General features: G+C 37.9%; 1 protein-coding gene across 1 annotated transcript in view; it reads right to left on the bottom strand.

Moving 5' to 3' along the window:
- The window catches only part of ZBTB11 (zinc finger and BTB domain containing 11), a 29,045-nt gene extending 2,402 nt beyond the window's left edge, over positions 1 to 26,643 (bottom strand). The window contains exons 1-10 of the mRNA XM_006208032.4: positions 25,724 to 26,643; positions 19,783 to 20,018; positions 18,913 to 19,144; positions 10,320 to 11,164; positions 9,909 to 10,088; positions 6,976 to 7,221; positions 5,486 to 5,630; positions 3,199 to 3,316; positions 615 to 773; positions 327 to 502 (exon numbers count right to left, since the gene is read on the bottom strand). Coding sequence (XP_006208094.1) covers positions 327 to 502; positions 615 to 773; positions 3,199 to 3,316; positions 5,486 to 5,630; positions 6,976 to 7,221; positions 9,909 to 10,088; positions 10,320 to 11,164; positions 18,913 to 19,144; positions 19,783 to 20,018; positions 25,724 to 26,387 — 3,001 coding nt within the window. The 5' untranslated portion in view covers positions 26,388 to 26,643. The remainder of the gene's footprint in view (positions 1 to 326; positions 503 to 614; positions 774 to 3,198; positions 3,317 to 5,485; positions 5,631 to 6,975; positions 7,222 to 9,908; positions 10,089 to 10,319; positions 11,165 to 18,912; positions 19,145 to 19,782; positions 20,019 to 25,723) is intronic.
- Positions 26,644 to 27,124: the final 481 nt, after the last annotated feature.

Raw genomic sequence — 27,124 nt, 5'->3', positions numbered from 1 at the left:
CGTGAATAGTCTCCTTTAACCTTCAGCGCAATCCTATAATCCTAAATAAGGAACCAGAAGCTTCAAGTAGTCTCTTTCAGAATAAAAATGCTGATACAGAATATTAAGCTCACTAAAAAAGGAATCTATCTACACAAACAATAATTAGGTAGTCAGGTTCAAGATCACCTCTATCACTTGAATAAATCGTCCACAACATGGGATTAATCTCTTTGTCAAGGGAGGTGAGACACTAGGCAAGAGGAATGGTAAAGGGAGAATCACTACTGGACAGGCTTTTACTCTACTTAAAGGCAAACACACAGAAGTACCGTAAGCACAGTTACCTCCGTGGTTGTTCATGTGTCTCCTATACTCTCTCAGCTGGGTGAATTTTCTTCCACATTGCTCACACACCCGTTCCAGGTTTTGCTTTGCTCTTCCTTTTTTCCCATGGGTAGCTTTCTTTACATGCCTTCTGAACAGTGCCTTTTCATAAAATTCTTTGCCACATATATTACACCTAAAATAAGGGAAAAACCAAGTTATTTTTTTCAAAGCACCAGTATCCATAAGAATTATACCAAGTACATATGTATCTCAATTAAGTTCAGCTCCTCCTCAAATTTACCCACCTGTAAGGCTCAGTAACAGAATGAGACTTCACATGGGAATACCAATCCTTCTTCCAACTGTAGCACTTATCACAAAACTGGCACTGGAATGGCTTCACACCAAGATGTTTGTTCATGTGCTGGCGAAGATCTCTAGCTTCAAAGAAACTTTTTTCACATCTGCAATAACAAAGTTCACTCACCCAACTGCATTAGCTTATTCTTCTTTTAAAAGTTTCCAAGAATTCAGTATATTCTTGGGTTTCTAGAACTCTGTAAGATGATCCCAATTTAAAACAAACAAAAAAATTCCTAGTATTCCAAGACTGCAACAAGGCTGCAGGGTCTTAAGCTCTTTTAGCTCCAAAGGACTCCAAAGATTTCAGGAAAGGACCCCGCACAGATCCCAAAGGTTTTACAGACCATTATTTTCTATCTCCTCCTCAACCTCAGCTGGTCCCCACTATACATCCCTTTTCACCCTTTCCCATTCTCTGTCCATGTTGGGGTAGGCCTCACTCTTGACCATAAGGATAAAGCAACTAAGGGCTAGGTCAACCAGAGCACAGCATTCTCTTGGCCACAGTGATCCATTCAGGGAGAACCAAGTGACTCAACCAAATCCAAAGGGAGTGAACCTCAGGGCTTTTATAGGAACCACTTGAAAAGCAGCTTGACAATCTGCAGGTTGTAAGGAATGTGAGGCTGAAATCACTGCCACTGCCTTGGAGCCTCAAGGCATCAAGTGCTAACGAATCTGAATCCAATTTACATTAAACCATTCAGATTCCCAGACCTAACCTTTCATTCAAGTCGGGTTTTCTTACACTTACAACTAAAAATGTATGAAGCAGGAGGTACTGGGTTCAATCCCCAGTACCTCCATTAAATAAATAAATAAACCTAATTAACCACCCCTCCCCTCAAAAAAATGCAAAAAAAAGTATGAATAATAAACTCTTTATATTAAAATAAGACTCATCAGAGTGACATCAGCAAACACAGCAGAGTAGGTAACTCCAAAAGCCCATCCTTCCACAAAAGCAGTGGGACAAACGCAAAAACTGTCAGAATCAATTTTATTGGAACTCTGGAAACTAATTAAAAGTTTACAGCAACCAGGTAAACATTTAATCGAAGAAAAAACTGTTGAATCTCCATAAGAGAGCCATGTGGCATTTCAACTTACCCTGGCCCCATCCCCTGCTCCTCAGCTCAGTGGTCGGACAGACTGCATTCCCACTGTGGGTTCCTAGTAACCAGAGGGACTCATTCTCACAGAACTGTGGTTATGTTGAGCTATGTGATGACTCCTTGCCCTTCAAAGGGCTTGCTTTTATTTAGCATAATTCCCTCAGGGCTGACGACTAGGGGAGAGGTAAGGAGTGGGGAGGAAGAGTTTGCTAAGAACATTTAAAAGCAAAAATATTAGCCACCGCCACTGGGGCAAGGAACAGCAGTTCGGTGCAAACAATGTACAAACCAAAAGCTTGGGAGGAAAGGCTGGAGAATGAGATGCGTTGGGGGAATGAGGGCTTTGAAAAACTCTCACATATTCCCAGTAGTCTGTAAGTCCACACAGTTGCCCAGGGCTGGGCACATGCTCAGAAAAGACCTGAAAAGGCTTTAAGTTCTCACCAATGGCTGATGGCACAAACAGCAAAAGACCAATGCAGAATTGTAAACTGCCTGGTTGGGTATTGAAGGCATTCAGGAAATTAGCAGTGATGCTAACACAAAACTGTGAATGTACTAAAAGCTACTGAATTATATACACTTTCAACTGATGAATTTTGTTACACGAATTTTACTTCAATGTTAAAAAAGAGATTTCAGGAGGCTATGGAAAATGAAAAGAGGGAGAAAGGAGTCTGAATAAAAGCCAAACTAGCAGAGAGCCCAGCACTGCAGAGGAACTGCCTAGGAAGAAACTCCTAGGGGCATCAGGGACCCTTCTTTCCTACGGGGCCCACCCCGAGGCATCACATTCGAAGAATCTCTTTAAACCATTTTAAATGAAGTGATAGCATGGTATGAGATTTATAGCTAAATAAAACTGTTACATAAATAGGAACATTCTGACCAAAAAAAAAAAAAAACTGATTAAAATCAAGGACAAATGATAGTTTAATATTATCTTCATTCTCTTGTTTTTTTTTCAGTTTTATTCAGGTTTAATTTACAAATAAAATTATAAGACATTTAAAGTGTACATTGTGGAGGAGGGCACAGCTCAGTGGTAGAGTGCATGCCTAGTGCTGGGTTTAATCCCCAGTAATGTCATTAAAAAATAATAAATAAATAAACCCAACCCCTTCTCCCCCAAAAAGGTGGACAAGTTAAAAGTGCACTGTGATGATTTAACAGATGTATACACCATGAAAGGATTCTTCCCACTCGTTAACACAACACCTCAGATATGTGTGTATATCTATATATGGAAAATTATGTATGAATATTCACATTCTTCTCTCTTACCAAAGTTCAATCATACAATACAGTGTTATCAACTACAGTCACCTCAAGTGTTTTCTTTTCAACTTCCAAATAAACTGAATACGAACAAAAGGAAAGTAACTGAAAGGTTCACATACTAAATACTCACTGAGTACAATGGTAGCCTCGAACCTCAGGCTTTGGCTGGTGTTTCTTTAGGTGCTTACTGAGTCCAGAGCCCCTGTGAAAAGACTTTCCACAAACTGCGCAAAGGTACTTGGACTCGCCTATGAAAAATAAAAACCAAATCCAGCAATTAGAGGCTCTTCCAACAGAATGCTTTATGTCGTATTTCAGAAGTTATTTTACCAAGGGGACATGGAAGCTATAACATTTGGCACCCGCCTTCTAAGAATAGCAAACTATGTCAAAATTCCTATTTCCTCACGAGCACAGTACTAGCAAGGCTACTACTACCCGAAGAGGGTGATGTGCTTGCAGGATCACCTGGATTATAACAGTGTAGAGCTGCAGACAAGTTCTAGAGCAGGTGACCTACCCTTCATTAGCCATTTCCACACAACTGCTTTAAACATCTGAAAATAAGTATGTGTGGACTAAAAATTCTAATACAATTATTAGCCACCTTGCATGATGACAGTTCCATCTGCCTACTGCTTAGCTTTTTAAAAGCAAGACCATTTCTTTAGGTGCCTGGATCTAAATGATTTTTATTTCATACTTGACATACATTTTTCTACACTGAGGGAAACAATGAATATTTTTACACAAGTAAGATAGCTCTAAAACTAGATTTCACAACAACTTTTTGTTTTTTTTTTGATCCTTGTGTGTCTGGATTCTCTTGAGCATCATGTCTTCAAGGTTCATCCATGTTGTAGCACATGTCAGAATTTCCTTCCATTTCATGGCTGAATAATATTCTGTTGTATGGATGGACTACATTTGTCTGTACATTCATCTGGTGATGGATACTTGAGTCGTATCCGCCCTTTGTCTATTGTGGATAATGCTGCTTGAATGTGGGTGTGAAGGCTCTGCCTTCCACTTTCTTCTGTATATACTCAGAAGCGGCATTCCTAGATTATAGGGTAATTCTGTTTTTAAAAACCGCCAAAATGTTTTGCAAAGCAGTTGCACCATTCTATGTCCCTACTACTTGTGTATGTGTTTGCATTGAGAAACTGCAAGAATAAATAAGAGAAGTATGCTGAAGAGATTCAGTTTTTAGATGGAGAAAATCTAGGCACTGCTTTTAACAACATGTCAATTAAAGAGCATTTTAAAAAATAACCAGCATAACAGGGACACTTGACTAGCATTTGAGTGGGACATCCACAGATGGAAAGATGTCTTAAAAAGAAAAGTTAAATTAAAGCACATATTAATCTGAGTTTTCATTTAGAAAAGAGAATGACCAGCTTCAAGCAAAATGGTTTCTCAGAGTGTTGTTTTACGCAGGAACAGACTGGGACACCAGGCAATGCTTTGCAAATTCGGAAGAGAAACATGGGGTTGGACTCTCAGGATCCTGCAGGGTTGAGGAGCTGAGCAGCAGTGGGGACCCTAGGAGGTGGGTTTTCCCCTCCCTCCCAGGGTAGACATTTCATGGATCTTGGCAGGGGATTCCTTGGTTCTTCCAGGAGGGGAGCAGGGACAAAATGGAAAGATTGAGCAGGGTCATTTTAAACTTGAATATTTCTCCTTGCTTAGCAATGGGGTTAAACCAGGGTCTTCTAACCCCTGCACTGTGGACATTTGGGGCTCGGTTTGGGGGATGTCCTGTGCATTGTAAGGTGTTGAGCAGCATCCCTGGCCTCCAGATTTTGATGCCAGGAGCACCCCCTAGTTGTAACAATCACAAATATCCCCAGACATTGCCCCTGGGGATGGGGGGACAAACTGCCCTGGTTGAGACCCTCTGGGTTAAACCCGTTTAACTAGAATGAATAACAGGATTTGCCTGTAAAATTAGCATTTTTTTGCCTGGCCCCCTTCACCTCCTGTACAGGTGGAAAAACAAGGCTGGAGACGGCTCGGGTCCTAGACCAGAACTGGAAACTGATGGCACCCAAGTCTCTGGGGACAGACCCCCAGAGCCAAATGGCAGCAGCAAACTGCACTCAGAGGGCGACTGCAGTGGGTGTCATGTGCCCCTCTGCCACAGCCTCTTTACTCTGCTAATTTCCCAAAGAGTCCCCAGGATCTGACTTTCCCTTCTGCCCTGATGGGTCTTGAAGCCTCAACTCAACATTTGCCCTGCATTCCTGCTCATCACTGATTTAACAACTTTTAAACTTTACTCTCATTAATAAAAAACTGCACGCATATAGCCATTAGTGTATCAATACAAGTTCCAAAATACTTACTGTGTAATCAATATAATAACAAAGAGTATATAGTGTGTAATCAGGTCAATATGAATTTCTCATTACCTGTGTGAATACTCATGTGTTCCTGAAGACTCCGTTTGGTAACAAATGACTTAACACACAGTTCACACTGGAACTGCTTTTGTGATTGATGGAGACTCTGGTGTAATTTTAGACCATGCTTGTAGATGAAAGTCTTTCCACAGACCTAAGACAGCACAGGTGTTTAAACCATTAAAACAGAAAGAGAGACAGGGGCTGTTTCTGAAGAATGAGGACAGAGAAACTAGTAAGCCATTTAAATAAAAAAACCTAAAAAAGAAACAGAATGACAAAGCTGAAACAAGGGTCAAGGATTTTAGCTGGCTGATCATCTTCTGATTCAGTATTTTACAAATACTGCTATTTATTTTTTACATCCATGTGATCTTTGGACGAACCCAAAACAGTACCGAAGAAATCCCTGTCCTTTGTGAGACCGGTAAACAGTATATACCTTGAATTACAAGAGCCATGGGAGCCTAATCAAGAACAACACTCTCACTTCCTGCTGTACCAGCCAGAACAGTGCTTCTCAAACTCTGTGAAGAACCAGTTTTTTTCTTTCTCCAGTCCATTGGAGAGAGGTTTTTTGTTAAACACAATAAAAATGTCACAACAATGTCAAAATGCCATGACAGTTTCTACATGTTTATTCTCCATTTTTGTACTTATCTTCCATGACCCACACATTTTGAGCAGTGCCATACTAGAAGACCAGAGGCCCAGTTAACACTTAGTTTTTAAATTTATGAATAAAATGATACTTAGGACTTGGCTGCAAAATAACTGAAGAGAGTGGGAAGTAAAGGAGGGACAACACACATAAAACACAATTGACCGTGTGCTGATTAACTACTGAAGCCGGGTGAAAGGTACCAGAGGGTCTATTCTATTCTCTTACATTCTTTTTTCATATAATAAAAAGCTTAAAAAAAAAGAGAGAGAGAGAGAGAAACATTAAAAATCTCAATGGTTCCCAAACTGTTTATTAATCAAAACAGTGGGTCATTCTTATATGCAAGGCTACAGATGCCACTAGAAAATTTTCAGTTTCTCAATAGCCCAGAGCTGGCTAATCCCAGGATTCTTTACTTAGGAATCACATTTCGGCATTTAGGAATCCTCAGACCTCAGCTCTAGAGAAGGCTACACAGCTTAGGCAGAATTTTTGCTAAGCAGATTTGTTTAAGCCATTCGTTCCCTTCCAGTTCAGACTGGTCCTGCTGAAGGTTAAGTGAAGACGTGGGTGATGAATTGGTTATTCTCACCCAGTACCTCCTTTGAATCCTAGCAAGTTTCATAAATAACCTAAATACATTCATTTCAAATAACAACTTCAGACAAGAAATTAAAGAGCACAACTGGGAATCACCCTTGACCTAGGCAACAAACTGAAGAAGTTATGGAATTCCTCTAACATTTTACAAAAGGGTGACTCCAGAACCAACCAGTCTTATCACCAGTTAAGTTCGAATCTTCTTTAAATAACAAAATTAATGTTGCAGCTTTACCTGGCATGCATGTGGCTTTACACCTGTGTGCTTTAACATATGTATTCGAAGAGAATATAATTTAGGTAATGTCCTTCCACATATGGAACATATAAATTCTCGTTTGGTTCTGCCCTTCTCAGATGATGATCCTGATGCCTCATTAGATGTAGAATTGGAAGAAGACGAAGGAGGTGGATCTTTCCTCGTATGTCGAATAAGGTGTGCTCGCAATGAGGCACTGTACTGAAACTGTTTTTTACACAACTAAAAGAAAAAGTAAATAAAATTCTGTCTGAATATGTTTCCATCACAAACGTTAAGTGAAACAACTTTCCATTTCTTTGTTACAATTATATAAATCAAAAGACATATATTATGTAAAAGGCAATATGCTAGGGACCAGAGTACAGACATAAAAGGGACAGACCCGGCTCCTCTCTGCAGAGGGTTATAATCTAACCACAGAGACAGGATGTGAGAGGGAGCAATCAATAAGGAAAGGCATCATCAGTGAGGCTGGTTCTGGAAGGAACTGTAACATACAGGCAAAGACAAGAATACAACCATTATATGAGAACTAACAGTTGTCAGGTGGAGCAAAAATAGGGGCTGGAAAAAGTAGGATAAAACTGTAATAGTCTTTAGATTTTACCCCATAGCTGTTGAAGTTTTTGTTCTTTATTTTAAAATCAAAGTTATATATTGTCACTGTCTACAAAAACTTTTAAAAATAAAACTGCCTGTTGGTTCACTACCTCTACTTTTTTGACTCTTTTGATGATTATCTTTGTTACCTCTAAGTAATATGAACAATGGGCAATGACTCCCTCCTTCAACTCTCCACTCCTTACACGCACGCAAATCCTTGCCATCACCCTTTCTCAATACAGCTTTATCGTCATTTTGATGAGATCACCTTCAGTGTTTACATTATTTAAATGATGTAATTATTATTACAGCCAGGTGATATAGTACAGTATGACTCTCTTTCCTTTCTTCCCCAACTCCAGAAATTTCTTTCCTTTTTATTTAATTGAAGTATGGTCATGTACTTTCTGGTGTACAGCACAATGTCCCAGTCATGAATATACATACATATATTTGACTTTTTGTCTTCTATTTCCCCTATTTCTCTTTGTATTTACTAATTCATCATCATCAAATCCTTCCCTCATTCATCTGCTGAGAGAAGGTAGAAAACATATCACCTTGTGGGAGATCTCTGTCAAAGAACTATGTCAACGACCTGGGGTGGATGTGTCCCATGCTCAGACTACTCACAGATGTGGACTCCAAGCTTCCCACTCCCCATGTCCTGCTCATTTTAGTGGAACATCTCTGCCAATAGCTTCCTGAGAAAGGGAGTTTGGGAGGTAAAACTGTGCAGACAACGTGTATCTGAAACAGCTCTTACTCTACCATCACAAATATAGTTTGACTGTTGATTCCAAGTTAGAACTGATTCCCTTTCAGTGCTGTAAAGACATCGTGCCTCTGTCTGCTAGACCCTACTGCTGCCGCCAAAAGTACTGGCACCATTCTTGTCCTTTCCCTTTCCATCGGCCTGACCATCTTTTTTCTCTCTTGCATTTGTAAGATTTTTTGTCCCTTGGTTCTGAAATTCCATAACGTATCTTGGCACAGATTTATTTTCATCCATGGTGACGGGCATTCTAAAGTTCTGAAATTTTTCTTTACTGCACTAACGCATTCTCTCTCTCCATGCTCTCTATTTGGAATTATCTGGCTATGAGAAGACAACCTAGACCAATCTTCTAAATTTCTTTCACTCCCTTCTAACTTGTCTTTTGCTTTATTTTCTGGGTGATTTAGTCAATTATTTTTCTGAGATTTTTGTATGTTATTATTATATATATATATTCCTGAAAAACTCTTCTGTTCTCCTAAGGTACTCTTTTAAAAACATAGTACCTGGTTACTGTTTCACCGAGGTAACTTTTTCATTTATCTCTGATATAAATCATACTTTGTCGTTTTTGTTTTGTTTTGGTTGGTTGTTTGTTTGAGTTTTCTTCTCACTGTATAGTCTGGGATTCCTCCAGGTTGCATTTTTTCCCCATGAAATACCTGTCATGAGTCTGCACCCCTGATGTCTACTCACATTCCAGAATGAGACATTGAAATACTGACTGGAAATTTCTGTATAAGTAGGGGAGTAAATTGCTGATCACAGGCTTTAGTGAGTGGTATCTTTAGGTCTTCTGTTACTGGGATTCAGATTTCACATCTCTAAGAAATCTTTGCTTTAGGGTTAAGGATCTGGCTAATACTCTGGGACTTGAGCAGGGAAAGAGAACTTGAAAGGATTCAATACTCAGTATGTAAGCTTTTACTTTCCCCTGTTTGAGGTACAGTACATTCACCTTTACTGTTCAGTGTTCCCTAAAGCAGTTATGGTTTACCTTTTTCAGAGAGCAGAAGATGGATCTTTGGCTGAAAAGGTGGTGGTAGTGATTTACTTGCCTCTTAAAAAGACGTTTCTAACAACCAGAGTCCCCTCTACTTTAAAGGAAGCCTGTACTGTTAACTCCTGAGTCTTTTGGTAGTTCTGCAATGCAATCTGGATTCTTAGTTTCCCCTACGGAAAGCCTGGGAATGAGTGCTTTCAAATCTGCTGAATCAGACTCCATCTACCTATCAGAGCCCAGAATTAGTTACCAAGGTCTCCTGTTTTTTGCCTTTCTATGAGCTTATATTTTTTAAATGACTGTTTTACTGTCATCTTACCAGGGTATCAAAAAGAAGCAGAAGTAAATCATTGAATTTTCTTTTTTGGCAAGAAAATGACATGTACAAATCAGAAGATGACTCATAGCAATATAACGGAGACAGAGAGAAAACACAAATGGTCAGATAAAAATGACGCAGTAAGTTGGATTCTATTTATAATGGAGTTAGAGTCATCTTTAAGTAGCTTTCCAGATACTTACTGGACATTTGTAATCTCTAGCTCTTTCATGTTTCAGTATATGCTTTATAAGGGCATATCGTCTCTGAAAAACCATTCCACATTCCCCACATTTATGGGATGCTTCTTCTTCAGTATTCTCTTTAGCATCCCTTTTTGGCTGTTTCATCTTTTTTCCTCTTTGAACTAATTTCTGAGCCACCTAATTAAGGGACAGAAAACACAATCTAAATATACTCATTTTGATTTTTAAAGTCATATTATAAGTATCTCAAATCCACATCATCTTATTAACAATGGTATTTCAAACACTAAATTGCTTTCCTGCAACCACTCCCCTTTACCCACCAAACAATTTTCACCATAAGTTCGTCAACAGAATGCTTTCAACTTAAAAGTTAAAACTAAAAAGTGAACTCCTTTTTCATCATACCTGTTGAACAGCTGACTTGGAAATGGCTTTCCGCTTCTGCAGCTTTTTCTCCATTCCTTTGTGTAGTCGGATATATCCCCCTTCGTTAACAGAACGCTGCCGAAGCCTGCTTCTGTAAGTCTCATCATCAGGGCTGAGATCTGTCTCTGCTGGTGGTTCAGCTAGGTTTTCCTGGTCTTTGAAAGACTGCCCAAGGTTCTGCCTGTGCTCTGGAATGTCTTCAGCACAGACATCCTCAGTTGCTGTGTCATTTCCCACATCGCTGTTTTCTGGAGAGCTACTGATTACATTCTCTTTTGAAAGCTCAGGATGAGTACTGGAAACTGTGCTCTCTTCTTTGCTGTTTACAGTTTCTAGTTCTTTCTGGTTGCTTTTTCTTACTAAGTCAACAGAATTCATTTCAGAATGGGAATCAGTTCCACAGCCTACAGGTGACGGAGTGGCTTCAGCCTGTGAAGAGACCTGGGACTCAGGCTGCTGTCCTAGCTCTCTGTTCTGCTCAGCTTCTGGCAACTCTCCGTTCACCAGCAGTACAATTTCACAATCCCCAAGTTCAGTGGATAAAGCCGTTGTGGCTCCCTCACTGCTAGACACAGGAGGTGCTGTACCTCCATTCTGTGCTGGTAAGTCCTGGGTAGATGCAACTGTTTGTACTTCACCCTTCTTATACACTGTTAGCTGCTTCTCTTCCATTAGTTTATGTACACTTTCACAGATTTCTAAAACTTCTGACATGAAAAGATGACGAGCCAAGATGGCTACATCAGCCATGCTACAGAAGTCAAAACTTAGCACAGAAGTATAGGCAAATTCTAGCAAAGGAAGGAAGCTTGCCTTACAAAAACCTATACGAAACAAGAAAGACGGAGGACAAAAAAGTCAAATCACTACTACGACACCTTATAAGAACAATTAATATATGATTTTGACAATATAAAATAGAATATAAAGGCAAATGCGATCATTTCTTCTGCAATTAAACACCCTGGATTTGTTTTGTGTCCTGGTTGCTTATTAAGCCTTGACTAACTCACTTTTATGAGCCGAGTCTCTCAATACCTAAAATAGAAAATAATATCAGACTTACTACCTCAAAGAGTTGTTGTAAGGCAGTCATTTTCAAACTGTACTCCTTAGAACCCCGGGGGTTCCTCAAATTCCCCTCAAGAAACAGCTGCTGGAGAATGGAGGGTAAAAAAAGAGAGGGAGGCAGGTGAGTAGGCAGGGTTCAACCAACCTGTCTCCTAACCTGACTGCAGTTAAGTATGGCTGTGTATTTTAATAATAGAAGTGCATATGAAAATCTGACTGTGAACAAAGGCTCCTACTACTAAAAATTTAAAAACAAAGCCTAAGGCAGGGGGTCAGCAAAATTTTTCTGTAAAGAATTACATAATAAATATTTCAGGCCACCAAGTGTCTGTTGCAACCACTCGATTCTGTTTTGTAGCTACAAAGAGAAGCCCATTTATATGCATAAATAATATGCATACAAATGGGTGTGGCTGTGTTACAATTTGATTTATAAAAAGGGAGGGAAAGGGGGACTGATCTTTAGCTATAGTTTGTTTATCCTTGGTCTACAGGAATAATTACTATACACATGAGATATCAGGTTCTCATTTTATGTGAGAAAATAAGATCAGTTTAGTTCTTTTCTAAGTTCTCAGTACTTCACTATCATAGCCATTTTTAATATTCATGTAATTCAAAAATCAGAAGATTGCAGAGTCCAACTCCATCTCCATAACAAGTATGATTAAGAATTTGTATAGCTTTCTAGAGTCCCCTTTAAACAAATATTCTTATTCCTCCTTCTTACAGTAGGTGTCATATTACACATACTTTTCTGTGCCTTGCTTTTCCCACATAATAATTTATCTTAAGAGATCTTTTATTAAAATACAGATAGCCAAGCAATCTTATAAAACTCATGTTTGCTGTGTCTTTCAGTTTTGACTCAGGATACATAAAATGTGATTCTCTTACACAGGTAAACAGGGGATAAACAAGTATACAGGGAAGCCTTAAACTGTAAGATATATTAGGAATCAAGTTGAAAACTGATCAGACTATACACATCAATATTACCATCATGGCTAATTCAGTCATTCTTAGCAAAGCTGATAATTAAAAATAGGCTGAAGCCATGTATTAATATTACTACCAATTATGAAACCAAGTTTAATAAGCTTGAGATAAGTAGGAATATTTCTTACAAAAAAAAACCCCACATACTAATAAAATAATCTGTTTTTTGTCTTTTACCTGGTACCTTTTTAATGTCTATGTTTGAAGTCATAAAAATTTCCAGTGAAAGAATTAACACTGTTCCAAATAAACCTCCCCCCTCAAAAAAGATACAGGTCAAATGTTTACTGTAAAATACTATAAAACACAAAAGAAAATAAGAAAATAAAAATCACACTCAGAATCTTAGTGTCAAAAGATAATAGGCAGATAATTTTGTTATTTTGTTTTTACCCCTAGCCTTTTTACATACACATACACACACTCTGCAAAACATTTTAATCAAAAGAAAATGGACACTTTTGTAAAATGAAAAAGTTCTAGAGATGTTACACAATAATGTGACTACAGTTAACACCACTGAACTGTATACTCAAAAATCATTAGGAGGGTAAATTTTATAACAAAATTTTAAAAAATTTTAAAGTGGACAATGGTTATAGATAGGAATACTATGATAGGGACTTCCACATCCAGCAGTATGGCAGACTAAGATATCCTGATTGACACATTAATACAAAAAAGCTAAACATAATTTAAAATATTATTTTAAATACATTCAGTGAGTACCCTAGCACTGAATGGAAAAGGTGGAGAAATCTTCCCTGAGCTGTCATGACCACAAGCCAACTTAATTTGGTGGGTTTTTTTGTTGAATATATAGCATTTTGGTAGTCAGAAGAAAAACCTCAAGCTGAGAATCTTTTAAATTTGGAGGACAGTAATGCCCTCAGTACCTAAAGAATCAAATATTTTCTCTGTAAAAAAAACTTCAACCCAGGACTCAAAGATTTCCCACAGTTTTTAAGAATACGAATTCAGTGCATATAAATATTTTTTAAAAATCACAAAGAAACAACGCACCATGAACAGGAGATAGCAACATGAATCAAATAAGGAAAGACTTTAAGTACTGCTACAATCAGATACAGAAAACAAAGGTGGCATAATACCAGTAAAGAGCAAAAGATCATAAAAGTTAGCCCCTAAAAGAGGCATCTGAAAAAGAAATAAATAGAACCTCTAAAAATGGAAAACTGGAATTTAAAAATGCAATAAATGAATTTAACAGCAAATTAGACACAGCCAAAGAGTAAACTATAATTTTCCAGAATAATCTACAAAGAAAAGAACAAAATATGAAAGAGAGATTAAGAGACACTGAATATAAAATAAGAATGTCTGTTTAACTGGACTGACTGAGGCAGACACAATTTTCAAAGAGACACTAGTTGAGAATTTTTCTCAACTAATGAGAGAGAACAATCTCAACTGCTGGGTTTAGGAAGCCCAACAATTTCCATGCAGGACAGTTAAAAGTCAAAGGTACTCATACTGGACTAAGAACAAAATACAGAAATATGATGTTTAAAGAGACATCTTGTGGGGTTGGGTATAGCTCAGAGGCAGAACGCATGCTTAGCATGAATGAGGTCTTGGGTTCAATCCCCAGTGTCTCCATTAAATAAATAAATAAATAAACCTAATCTCCCCCCAAATAATAAATGAACCACAAATTTAAAAAAAAAATCAAAAACATAAAGATACAAAAAGGTTTGAAAATAAAAGATGGAAGAAAGATATCCTAGGCAAACAGTAACAAAAATAGTTTACATAGCTAAAAAATATTTACAATAGCTGCTAAAATAGAAAAATTGAAATGTGCTTACAACAGCATCTAACATAGACTAAGAGTGAAAAGCATCACTAAAAGATAAAGAAGGTCACTATATAATGATAAAAGGATGTTTTATCATAAAGCTGTAATTCTAAACATATGCATCTACTAACATGGCTTCAAGATACATTTAAAAAATTGAAGAAATTCGGTAAGAAATAGACAAATGAATTACACTAGTTAACATTCTAAAGCCCCTGTCAGCAAGTGATAAATCAAGCACACAAAACAATCAATAAATAAAAGAATTAACAATTAACAAGCTTGATATAACGTACAATATACTTAATATTGCACCCAATTGAAAAAAAAAAAAACTCACATTCTACTCAAGCAAAATTAAACATCAAAACAGACTCTATGTAAGCTTAAAAGTAAGTGTAACAAATCTACAATATTAAAGAGAAATTTATAGCCTTGGATGCTTAAACTAGAAAAAAAGGGTTGGGAGTTAAGTGGGCTAAGTTTCATATTTAAAACAAACAAAGATAAACAGAGTACACACCCAAATAAAGAAAGAAGGAGATGAGATAATAAAGAGCCACTGAAATTAATAAAAGAAAACAATAAATGTCCCTTGAAGGAGTGCCAGGAAAAATTAGTCAAAACCTGGGATTAGGCAAAAAGAATTTATCAGGGTTTAAAAAATTTTTTTTTTACTGAGGCATAGTGGATGTACACTATTATGTCAATTTCAGGTGTACAATAGTGTTCCATAATCTTTTAAGGTTATACTCCATTTATGGTTATTAAAAAAATATTGGCTATATATATTCCAGTGCGTTAAAAGCAGTGGTGAGCACACACCACTGATTGACTGCTATTGACTAGATATTTTACAACACTGTAGAAATTAACTTACAGAAATAGCAAATGCAAATGAATTGTGAAAGGTTGAGAAGCTATTTCTATCAGGGTAGGAAAGAAAACCCCCAAACTTAGTTTATTTCCCTATAAGGTATTAACAAGTTTTTCATCTATTAGGATATTCATTTCAAGCAAATTCATGCCTCTGGCTGAATGACAATATGTAAAATTCATGTCTTCAAAATTGCGTTAGAAGCAGTTTTAAGACCTTATTGGTTTATTCAATTAATTATCTAAAACCCTGGACTATAGCACTTACATAAAAGTCAGGGGGGATTGTAGTTAGGTTTATTCATTTATTTATTTTTGGAGGAGGTACTGGGGATTGAACCCCAGACCTCCTGCATGCTAAGCATGCACTCTACCACTTGAGCTATACCCTCCGCACAGAAGTCAGGTTTTTAACATTTAAAAAATTATGCTTTTGGCATAGGAATAAGCAAAGTTTTTCTGTAAAGCACCAAATAAGCAAATATTTTAGGTTTCATGGGTCACTAGCTTGTGTTGCAACTATTCAATTCTGCCCTTGTAAGCTCAAAAGCAGTTATAGACAATATATAAATGAATGGGTGTGGCTGTATCTCAATAAAATTTTATTTACAAAAGTAGGCAGTGGGCCAGATTTGGCCTGCAAGTTATAATTTGCCAGCTTTTGCTTTAGCAGGATTTTTTAAAAAGTCAGTAAACCTCTGGTAAGAAAAATTTAGAAATAAGAGAAGGCACAAGGAATGGAAGAGACATCTGTAGTCACTGGAGGCATTTAGAAGAGAGTATTAAAAATGAACAAATTCTGGCAAAAATTTAACTTTCTATAAATTTCTGAAGATGAAATAGAAAACCTACAGAATAATTCCCTAACCATTAAATTTGTCAGATTAGTAGTTAAAAATCTTCCCTCAAAATCCACTATAGGCCTAGTCAATTTTAGCCATCACTCTACAAAACATTTAAGAAACAAATTATTCTCATCTCATAGCAACCATTTTAATGCATGTAAAAAATAAGAACACACATTTTATAAGACTAAGCCAACTCTAATATCAAAACATGACAGAAACAATGTGAAAAAGTTAAATTACTTGTGAATACAGATGCAAACATTCTAAACAATATTAGCAAACCAAACATAGTGGTTTTTATAAAAGATGATATAGTATGACTAAACTGGATTTATTTCAGGAATAAAAAGTTGAGTTAACATTAGGAAATGAATGTAATTCCTCACATTAACAGGATGAAAAAAATAAAGACTGTCTCAATAGATACAGAAAAAGTTATGTGCTAAGTCCATACTCATTTCAGAGTGATTTTCCTTAGGTAAAAGATTATCTATTTAAAGTGTTTGCCAAATAATATACTTCATGGTAAAAAAGCACCCTTTCTTTAGAATGGGAATAAGTGAGCACTCTATCACCACTTCTATTCAACTGCCATTTTTTTTTTTCAGGCCCTAGATGGCAATGTAAAGGGAGAAAAAAGAAAAGTTCAAACTATAAGGACTGGAAAGTCAGAAACAAAACCATTACCTTAAGCAGATAACATATTTGTTATATGTGGAAAATGTTAAAGTATCTATAGATAAATATCTGAAAGACTAAGGTAACTTAGTGGTATAACTGTATATAGAATCAGTATACATCAAAAATAAATCAGAAACTATGCAATTTTAAGAAAAAACTATAACTGCATCAAAAGTATAAAGTATTTTATAATCTAACAAAAGATGTGTGAGACTTTTATGGACAAATCTCTAAACTTTATTAAGTTGATATAATCCCTATCAAAATACATTCTTGTCTTTCTGTGGAAGTTGACAAGTGGCCTTTATAGCTTATAAGGAAGAACAAAGAGTTCTGAATAACTAAGACATACCAGAATAATAAAGATGGGACTTTCTTATTATTATAAAACTAAGGTAATTAAGACCAAGCAATAATAATAACATGGGCAGAGACAACCAACAAACTAGAACAAAGCCTAGAATCAGCACCAAACATGTGAAAATGTGTTTTGTAAGATAATTTGCATGGTCAATGGGTAGGAAGAGGATTGGGTTTTCATTAAATGGTTCTGAGATAAATAATGATCAAAATCAAACACCCACCCTACACCACCAACAAAAAACCCAAGTAGAGTAAAACTTACTATGAAAGAAAAAGTATCAAAATCCAAAAAAACCCAATATATGAAAATATTTTTGACCGAGTAGTTAAGAATTTTTTGGTGGGTTAGGGGGAGGTAATTAGGTTTATTTATTTATTTATTCTAATGGAGGTGCTGGAGATTGAACCCAGGACCTTGAGCATGTTAAGCACACAGTCTATCCCTGAGCTATACCCTCTGGGGGGAAGAATTTATTTTTCTTTAAAGCATAAACAACATAAAGGAAGACACTGATGAACTGAACTACATTAAATTAGACAATTTAAAAAATGTACATTTTATCACTGTTTTAATACTTCATACATATTTTATAAATAGCCTTTACCTATTCAATATTTAAAAATCAAACAAAACTTTTAATAATGTCTACTTCACCTGCTATTGGCTTATGTCATATTTGCTGAACAATATATTACAATAAATAATAAATGAGGTATCTTGTTGGAATATTAAGATGTTGTGTTGCAGTTATTTTGGGGCAGACATTTCATTTGCCGTAAGCTGCTGAGAAACCAGAAAAGACCAACACTCATACCCTTTTCTATTTCTGCTTCAGATTCAAGAAAGATAAGGACAGAATTCCAAAGCTCACATATCCAGAGACTACACTTGTGATGAGTTTTATTCAAATGGCCCAGTATAAGATATATTTTCTCCTCTGAGTCACCGAACTCAGAAAGAAAGCAAATGTCATGAATCTAGAATGTAATGCAACTCTATACTCCACAGAAGTATTTGTTCACCACTGCATACCCAGAGCCGAGGCCAGTTCCTTGCACACAGCGGATGTTTAATAAACATTTTTTTAGTAATTAAACATCTAGTTACTGTTAAGGAAAAATATATAAATTTGTCTTTCCAAAAGAGGTGAGTTTTAACAGTATAAGGTAGAAAAAGATCAGTGGTTAACTAGGTTAAGTATTTATATACTTGGATAAAGTCACTTTTTTTTGTTGTTTCAGAAAGGGAAAATGACATTTCACACAGTGGTGTCAGTAACTCAAGAGTTACAAAAAAAGTTAATATTATGAGGAAATGTATAAATAAGGTTACCTATTTTTATTCTTCCTAAATTTTCATTTGTTGAGTCCTAAGCCAAAATATAAGTTCTAGTGAGGCCAAAAGAAAGTCAAATTTTTCATTTACAACAACAACAATAATAAAACCAAAGAAACAGAAAAACCACACTTTGGAATTCTGATTATTCTATATTGACAATTTGATTATTGAATCTAATGAATTATAATGATTAATTTTAAATAACAAAAAATAACAGACCCACAGGATTCCTCTATAATTACACGTTTCACAACATAAGATACAGGCAGTCAATTTTAAAATAACATATTTAGTGTAGTAACACTGGTACACAGTTACAGATTTCTCTCAAACTGTTTTTAACAGTATAAATGCCAGAAATACTACTTCTGCTACAATTATCTCACCCAGCAGGTAGTCATAGGGAATGACAGTCTTTTCATAACTCTACCCTGGAAACCTTACTAAAAGGAAGGACCTTTCAGTTCAGCTTAGGCTTCTCCCACTTGAGCATAAATCCTGAGTTTGTAAGACACAGACACCCCTCTTCCAGTAGGCACTTATTAACAAAAAGCAAGAGTATCAGAAAATTCTTACCAGAAAGATCCACCACTGCCTCATGACTGGAAACAGCTCCTTTCTCAATAAAAAGATCTCGAAAATATTCGCTATTAGCTGACAGAACAGATTTATGAGCTTTGTACTCTTCTCCTTCAATTAACAAAGTAACATCACAGAATTGGTTAGAGAGTCTCTGTTCATTCAGCTGTTTTAAGACAGCCTGACAATGTTTTGGAGAAGAACGTTTCACCACTCCTTTGGTGTCAACCTATCAAAATAAGTTTGAGACCAAGAGTTGCATTATATATCATCTGTGTTTTTATCTTTAACAGAATTTAAAACAAGACACCTTATTCCCTTCTAAAAGATTCCACTAATATGAAGAACTAGCCTGATACTCTTTACTACAGATGTATTTAAATATAAAGATACATTGTTCTCACTATTTTCTGCTGTGTTTATTCTGCCTGATCCAATGAAAACCTGCATCTCACGTCTTCCTGCCTTCTCTTATTAGTCAGAAATTTATTTGATGATATATGAAACTAATGCAGGCAAAAAACAAAGACCAGCTTAATTTTACCCTGCTGCATGACCCAGAGACTGCTTCCAGAAATATATTGTCTACCTGTACCAATATACCATTAAAAAGAAGAGAGGAGGAGTGATTAACAACAAACTAATAAGATACATTCTAAAGAAAAGAAACAACAGGGATATTTATGATTAAGGAAGAGGCAACAGTAGGAAACTTTGGGCACATATAACAGTGCACAGACCTGCTTAAATTTTCAATGTCAGTGCCAATTGTTAAGCAGTTTTAGTGGTTTAAGAAAAAATTTAGAAGAGTATAAATACTAACACACTAATTAAAAATGTTAAAGTTGAAAGGAAAGTTCGACTTACAAATACAAGTTCATGTTTGGATACTGGCTTCTTTTTTGCAGGCTTGGAAGTTGTAGCTGGAGGCGAAGTAAAGTTGCTCAGGTCATCCTCTGATTCATTACTTTCTTCTCCAGATTCAAGGTCTAGTCCCAATTCTTCCAACATTTCTGAAGTATCTGATATTGGACGGGAACGATCCAGTTTCTCCTGGCATTTGCTACACTGTTTAATGTAATCTTTGACTTGCTTTAATATACCTACAATAAAATAAAAATTAACAAGTCAAATTTAATACTGCTCTCATTTGAAAACTGAAGATCACATTTCTTTATTTAATCTGTGTACACTAATGTATATTTCAGCGCATGTGAACAGACACGCATGCCTATAAAGTACATAGAATGAGTTCTTTAGAATTTAAGATACATCTTTTTCATTCGTTTTTATTGAAGTATAGTCAGTTACAATGTGTCAGTTTCTGGTATACAACACAATGTCCCAGTCACGCATATACATACATATATTCGTTTTCATATTCTTTTTCAGTAAAGGTTATTATAAGATATTGAATATAGTTCTCTGTGCTATAAAGAAGGAATTTGTTTTTTAAACCTATTTTCATACATAATGGCTAACATATGCAAATCTCAAACTCCCAAATTTATCCCTTCCTACCCACTTCCCCCTCGTAACCATAAGATTGTTTACTATGTCTAAGATACACCTTTTTCAATGTTATAAATGACATTTTGTTTCCATGCTGAGGTAGACTGTTTTGTTTACTCTTGCGATTATTCATTCACCCACCATAGAAGATAATTATGTAGCAATGCCTATATCCACATCAGTTTCAACTCAGTCATGCAACAGGAATTATATGAAATTATTGATATTCAACTGGTTTTGACCTTCTTAAACAAAACAGTAATATAATAATGAGGTTCAAGCTAATACCTCTCCTTTACCTGCCTAAAGACATCAGGCTTGACCATGCAGTTTGCTTTAGTCAATGGACTATGAATGCATATGTCTCATTAGAAGGTTTAAAAGGCAGTTTCCCATCAGTTCTGATTTATGTCCCCTCTCTCAAAGAGCATGTCCAGATGGATGCAGTCCTTTAGGCTGAATTGTAGATGAGAAAAACGTGGAGCCAATCTGCAACCTTAACAGGACCACAACCAAACTTGTAATGAGTGTAAAATAAATCTTGTTTTTGAAAGCTTTGAGATTTTAGGGTTATATGAAATAACAGCATACACAATCTAACAAAAGTTGATTATACACAAACTACTCAAAAAACCCTACTTTGAATTTCAACTTCCAGCCCAGCATGCTGGGGTGGGGATAGGGAGCAGGGAGGAACACTTTACTTACACACACACACTCCCATCGTCTCCAACATCCTTGTAAGAGAGGGCAATTCCCATTCTATAGATAAGGAGGTTCATCCCTAAGAGATAAGTAACTTGTCAAAAGTCGTATCTAGTTAACTACATAGCTGGGCTTCCAGAAGCCATGTGATTTTCAGTATATTATGCTACCTACCCAGGAACACATTTTTTCAGCCCTGTGGCAGAAACTTCTCCCCACAACAATCCCCAAGTAAAATGCAAATGGAAAGGCTCTTTAATTTGCTAAAATGATACAGAGGTATGCAAATTCCTGAAGAGTTTCAGAATGACAAATTATACCAAGTTCCTTGCACTTTAAACCTTCAGACAGTACATGAGCAGTATTTCTTAAACTGTATTATATCCCCATACTTACTAAAAATTTATACACTGGACTAATAAATTCAGAGAGTTATATTCTCACACACAACGGATATTATCATATTAGAAACTTAGGATCTACACTAAAGAAATCCAATTAACCCAGAAATTTGCCAGATTTATCTGTTCACTGCTTTCTCCCCCAGAACATAAGAAATAATGGGTTAGGGTTAAATACAATTTTCATAAAAAGGGCATTTGTATGTGCACAGACTTGGAAGCAACAGAGATTATATTCAACTGCCTGAAAACATTAGTAAGAAGTCTACACCTGTATGAGATATGATGAGCAGGTTTTAACAAACCGATACAAAAAGCTGGATGGACATATATTTTAGGCACAATTAAGAGTAAATGAAGGGGGGAGGGTATAGCTCAGTGGTAGAGCACTGTCCCTAGCATGCACAAGGTCCTGGATTCAATCCCCAGCACCTCCACTAAGAAATAAACTAATTATCTCCCCCCACAAAAAAAAAAAAAGCAAACAAAAAAGAGTAGATAGAAAAGATGTTCATTCTCTTTGGGGAAAAAAAAAAGAGTAAATGGGTTGGAAAGATGAAACATTTTTGAAGATGAGTAGTTGTGATGGTAGCACAACAATGTGAACCACGTGCACTTAATGTCACTGAACAGTACACTTAAAAATGCTTAAAATGGTAAATTTATGGTATGTATATTTTACAATTAAAAAAAGAGTAAATGGGTGAGCGGGAGAAGAAATATGTAAAAGAATATATATATATTTCTAAGAAACATACTTAGAGAATAAAGAGCTGTTATAGAAATTTCCACATCCAAAATAAGATGGCAAGAGCCAGTTTTTTCTAATTAACCTTGGTTGTATTTCTAAAGATTTTATGATGCTACACAGTTCAGTATATGTTGCATACAGCAGAGGTTTAAACCACTAACTGGTTGAGTTCAGATAGTATTGGAGAAACTCCCCAGAAAGCCTTTGAATAAGGATGAATTATAATAAGCAAAGTTGCCCCCAAATTTTACTAATGTATGATAATCAACTGCCTCAAAAATCATCCTATCATGTTTTTAAGTCCTTTGAGTGTTAGTGTTTTGATGGATTATCTCAAATCTAGCTTTAGAAATTCAGAAACCAGATCTCTTTAGCTTGCCCAGAGCTGATTAAGCTGAAAGAATCTGATTCAAATTAACCACTGAAAAGACACCAATGTGTAAACATAGTTTACTATTTTAAGAGTGGATAATTACTGCAAATAGTAGAAATTACTTTATGACTTTATTATTTGAATCCACTAACTAGCTCTGTGACCATGTCCAAGTCACCTAACTTCTGTGCCTATGTGTCATCACCTGTAAAATGGGGGAAATAGCACCTACCTCACAAGGCTGTTATAATGATAAAATGTTAATATTCATAAAACACTTTGAACAGTGTCTGATACAGGGTAACTACTACTACATAAGTGTTAAATAATGCTCACTGAGTATTTTCCTGATGTCTATTGCTACATAGGAAAATCATTTGATACTTACATTCTAATCTTTTGTTGAAATGATTTCCTAAATTTATCTAGTAAATTGTGTAGTTTAAAAACAAAACAAAACAAAAATGCTCACAGGTCAACCTTTCTGGTACTACATAAATGTCCACATAAAAGACCAACTTAGCATTACCAGGTTCTTTACTGAGCACTGATCAAGCACAAAGAAAACCTTAGCAGGCAGTGCTTTGATCAAACAACTAGAGGAGCAGTTTCTCACTGTACAGCAGGGTTTCTCACCCTCAGCAGTGTTGACATTTGGGGCCAGATAATTCCTGGAGGGGGGCAGGGAGGGTTTTCTAGAGATTATGCCTTCCTCTTCTGGATTAGGTAACAGCAGCATCAATTTATCCCCATAGTCAAGACAAACACAAATCAGTTCGGAGGGTAGGTACCTCTGCAGATAGCTGGGTTAACCTTCTTTGCCCTACTGACTTAACTTAACCTTCACATTTTGGAAACATTTAATTGTGGATTCCTAGGCATCAGCATTTGACTGAGGAATGGGAGAGCCGTTTCTTTTGGAACTCCAGCACACAATTACAAGATGGGGTAAAGTAAGGTGGTGGAGGGAAGATGATCTATTAAGATTTTACATTCTGAAATAAATTTGCTCTGTGTCAATTCTAGGCACTGGACCAGAGTTTTTCACTATTCTACAAACTTGCCTGAGCACTAGGATATAAAGGCAGTGCTTATGATGGCAGCATTCCAGAAAAAGCAGCATAAATAATGAATCTGAGTAAACTCTCCCTGGTACTTCTAGTGGACTGACTTTGGAATAGTTCTTTTCTTGGCATCTACACTGACCAAATCTTATTAGCTCCCAGTCTATGATAGCTTTGGAGTATGAATATCCATAGTCTATATGTAATTGTATGACACATTAAAAACTAATAGTTAAAAATGTTTGCTTTATCAAGTATCAGTTCTTGGTCTAAGAATGTTGACTCTTGTACGTCTGTTAATTTTAATAGGCCTAAAATAAAGAAATAAGCAAAGTATTAATTAAATAAACATCAAAATGAATAGCTAATAATCAAAGGCAACTGTCTCTGATGCTTACTGACTATGAATTCCCATTTTAAATAAATATTAAAATAATAAAAGTATCGAGATCAAATAACACTCATCACATGCTAATAAAAATAGCATTTCTATGAAAAATACTATTTTCCAAAACATAAAAGAAATTAGTAAAAAATGTGGTGCTACTTTTCAGCACCATATAATAGTGGTTAAGAAGAGTCTGAAATCACAAAGGTCAGCTCTTGGTGCTTTTGGTTTTCCCATCAGTAAAAGAGATGTAAATGTTTTCACCTTACAAGGTTTTATGAAGATTAAATGAGTGAAAATAAATTAAGTGCTCAGCACTACGCTTGCATGTAAAAGCCTGATAAATGTTATCTTCAGCTATAATTATCATTTTAACATGTCATGAAATATTAAACCTGAGACATTTATTCAGGAAAACTAGGTCAGACCAAACCAATCCTAACAGTGCAGCAATTACTCTTTATTTGGCCTTCACAGTGGGGTCTCTCTAGAGGAATTTAACTCAGATATTGGTTTAAAATATAAAATAAGAGAAAGCATTTAAGAATATAGATATGGACTTAAAAAAACGGAATAATGCTTAAAGGAGCAAAAAAGAAGACCTATCCAATAAAGTTCATCAATTGAAAAACACTTTGAGAAACTATTCAGTTGTTTGATTTCCTTACAGATAAGTAACCGTAAATTAATTTCTGCAGAGTCGCACGGAGAGTACGGCAGAATCCTTCCTGACAAGATCTCTTCTATGGGCCTGCAAACTTTTACTGGTTTACCGAACAGTTTGAATACTCATCGACTTTAGAGTGAGGCCGGTAGAGAAACCAAGGGCCCTTTCTCTCCTCTAACCTGGCTCCCAAGGAGTCAAGAAATTTCAGAGCTATACCCCATGACCATAACAATTACAGAAATTGCATCTTTTCAGGGTATATACAGTGCCTCAAGTTTCCAAAGCGGTCTTCACAGTACCAAAAGGAAGAATATTAAAGCATTCGGAATTGACAGTATCTGCTATCGTATTTTTCCTTATTTAAGCCACAGTAGCACAGTCTGACGAACACCGGCAAGCGGAGCCGCAGAACCTCAAAACCGCCGGCCAAAACCCTAGGGGAACGAACGCACTGCAAAAAGCAGTCGGGCTCTGGGCGTGCCGTCCCTCTCGGAAACCATCAGCACCAACTGGCTTTCAAAAGGCACAGCACGCAGCACCCTCAACCGCCGCCCGCTGCTCTGAAGGTTCTGCGGACAGAAGGAGCCGCCGCCTCGGGAGCCGCCTAAGGAGGCGGGCGTCGCGCTGCCCGTGCGTGCCGGCCCCTCCCCGCGGCTGGGCCGGCCCCCGGGGAAGCCCCCTACGCCCCACCCCGGGCCAGGGCCCGCCCCCAGCTTCCCCGGCCTCCTTCCTGTGGGAAGTGCGGCTCCTTTCGCGTCCCCCACCCTCTCGGCTCCGCCTGGCAGCCGCTCCTCTGCCGAGCGCAGGCTAGGCTGCGCGGCCAAGTGCCGTCCGAGAGGAGGGGCGCGGGACCCTCCGCGGATGCACAGACAAGCCCGCCTCCGCCTGCGGGCCCTACCCGGGAAGCCAGACGCCCGCCCTCGCCCTCGCCGCGGGCGACGTCCTACCTCGCCACCAGTACGTCTTGGACAGGTCGTGCCAGGTCTGATGCTGGGTGTGGTGAGTGCCGCCTGGGCCCAGGTGCGCCGCCTCGATGAGCCCCCGGCGCCGCTCGGGCTGCAGCACCACCTCCAGCTCCGCGAAGGTCTTGCGGTGCCGCTGCCGCCGCTGGTAGTACAAGGTCCCGCCGCGCACCACGTAGCAGGCGGCCGCCTTGCGGATTTTACGCTTGACATTGCCCTCGGTGCCCGGCGCGTACGGCTCGCACTCATTCGTCAGGTAGCGCAGAATGGCCTGGTAGCTTTCCTCGCTTGACATCGCTGACGGCGGCTCCCTGAGGGCGCCTGTCAGTGGCAAGGGGGGAAGACAGCGCACTGGCTCCGGGCGGATGCAACAGCAGCGGCGGCACTGTAGGGAGGAACGGCTGTTTCTGTGGGGAGTGCTCTTCGACGGCGCCCTCAGCGCAGAGAGAGAACGGACGAGTTGGTAACCAGGGGGAACTGCACTTCTCCAGCGCGCGGGCTCCGCTGGCGACTGACAAAATGGCTGCTGCACCACCGGAAGTGACGCAAACGGAGGGCGGTGGGTGAGGGGACTAAGCCCTGATTGGAGCGCAGTGGCTTTCTGGCTAGATGCAGCCGCCCTAGTGACGTCAATACTGCGGGCGGACATTTTGGAAGCGGGTAGGCTCTTCCTGGGAGATTGAGGCGGCCTTGAGCAGACATCTTAACTCCGGGCAGTTTCCCCTTCTTATTTTTCCCGTCTTTCTGAAGCTCTGAGCACGTGTTAGAGCTGGTGGGCAGTTGTTATCCCATCCGAGATACCACACGGTGTAAAGGAGTACTTTTCTTCCGTCTGCTTTTGAGATACCTGACAAAACGCCAGATTTTGAGGCCCTCTTGTAAAATAGCCAGTGAATACATGACCAAAGAAAGCCTTTTCACATGGAAATGGTAGCCTTCAGTTAAGTGTTATAAAATCTAAATCCCTCAGTGATGGGAGTTACTGTAATTTCTCCGCATAGGCTGCTCTCCCGAACTATCCCTGTAATAGTTGAGATTTTTCTGGAATGACCAGCATATATAGTGGCAATTTTCTACCTACGAGGGCAAGCATGTCAGTAGGGAGTGGAGAAGAGCAGTTTGCACTATTTTCTTACAATTTTATTTGCATATATATAGGTTAGAGGGGGGAAGTTCTCTGTTCTATACCCAACATATACTGAATGTACACAAGGCCAGGGTAACTCGAACTACGCTTTCCAATGTACAGTATAAGTCCTATTTCAGATTTTTAGCAGGTAGCCAGGAGCAGTCGCTCTGGTCACCCCTCCCTGGGTTGAATTTTCAGTGCAGAAAGGAGACACAGGCCTATGACATCCCAAGGCAACTGGGGTCAGGCACTTGGAG

The sequence above is a fragment of the Vicugna pacos genome, chromosome 1 (assembly GCF_048564905.1).
Source record: "Vicugna pacos chromosome 1, VicPac4, whole genome shotgun sequence".
In the NCBI taxonomy this organism is placed as follows: domain Eukaryota; kingdom Metazoa; phylum Chordata; class Mammalia; order Artiodactyla; family Camelidae; genus Vicugna; species Vicugna pacos.
The sequence above is the reverse complement of the archived record's forward strand: the minus strand, read 5'-3'. Positions and strand labels throughout refer to the sequence as shown.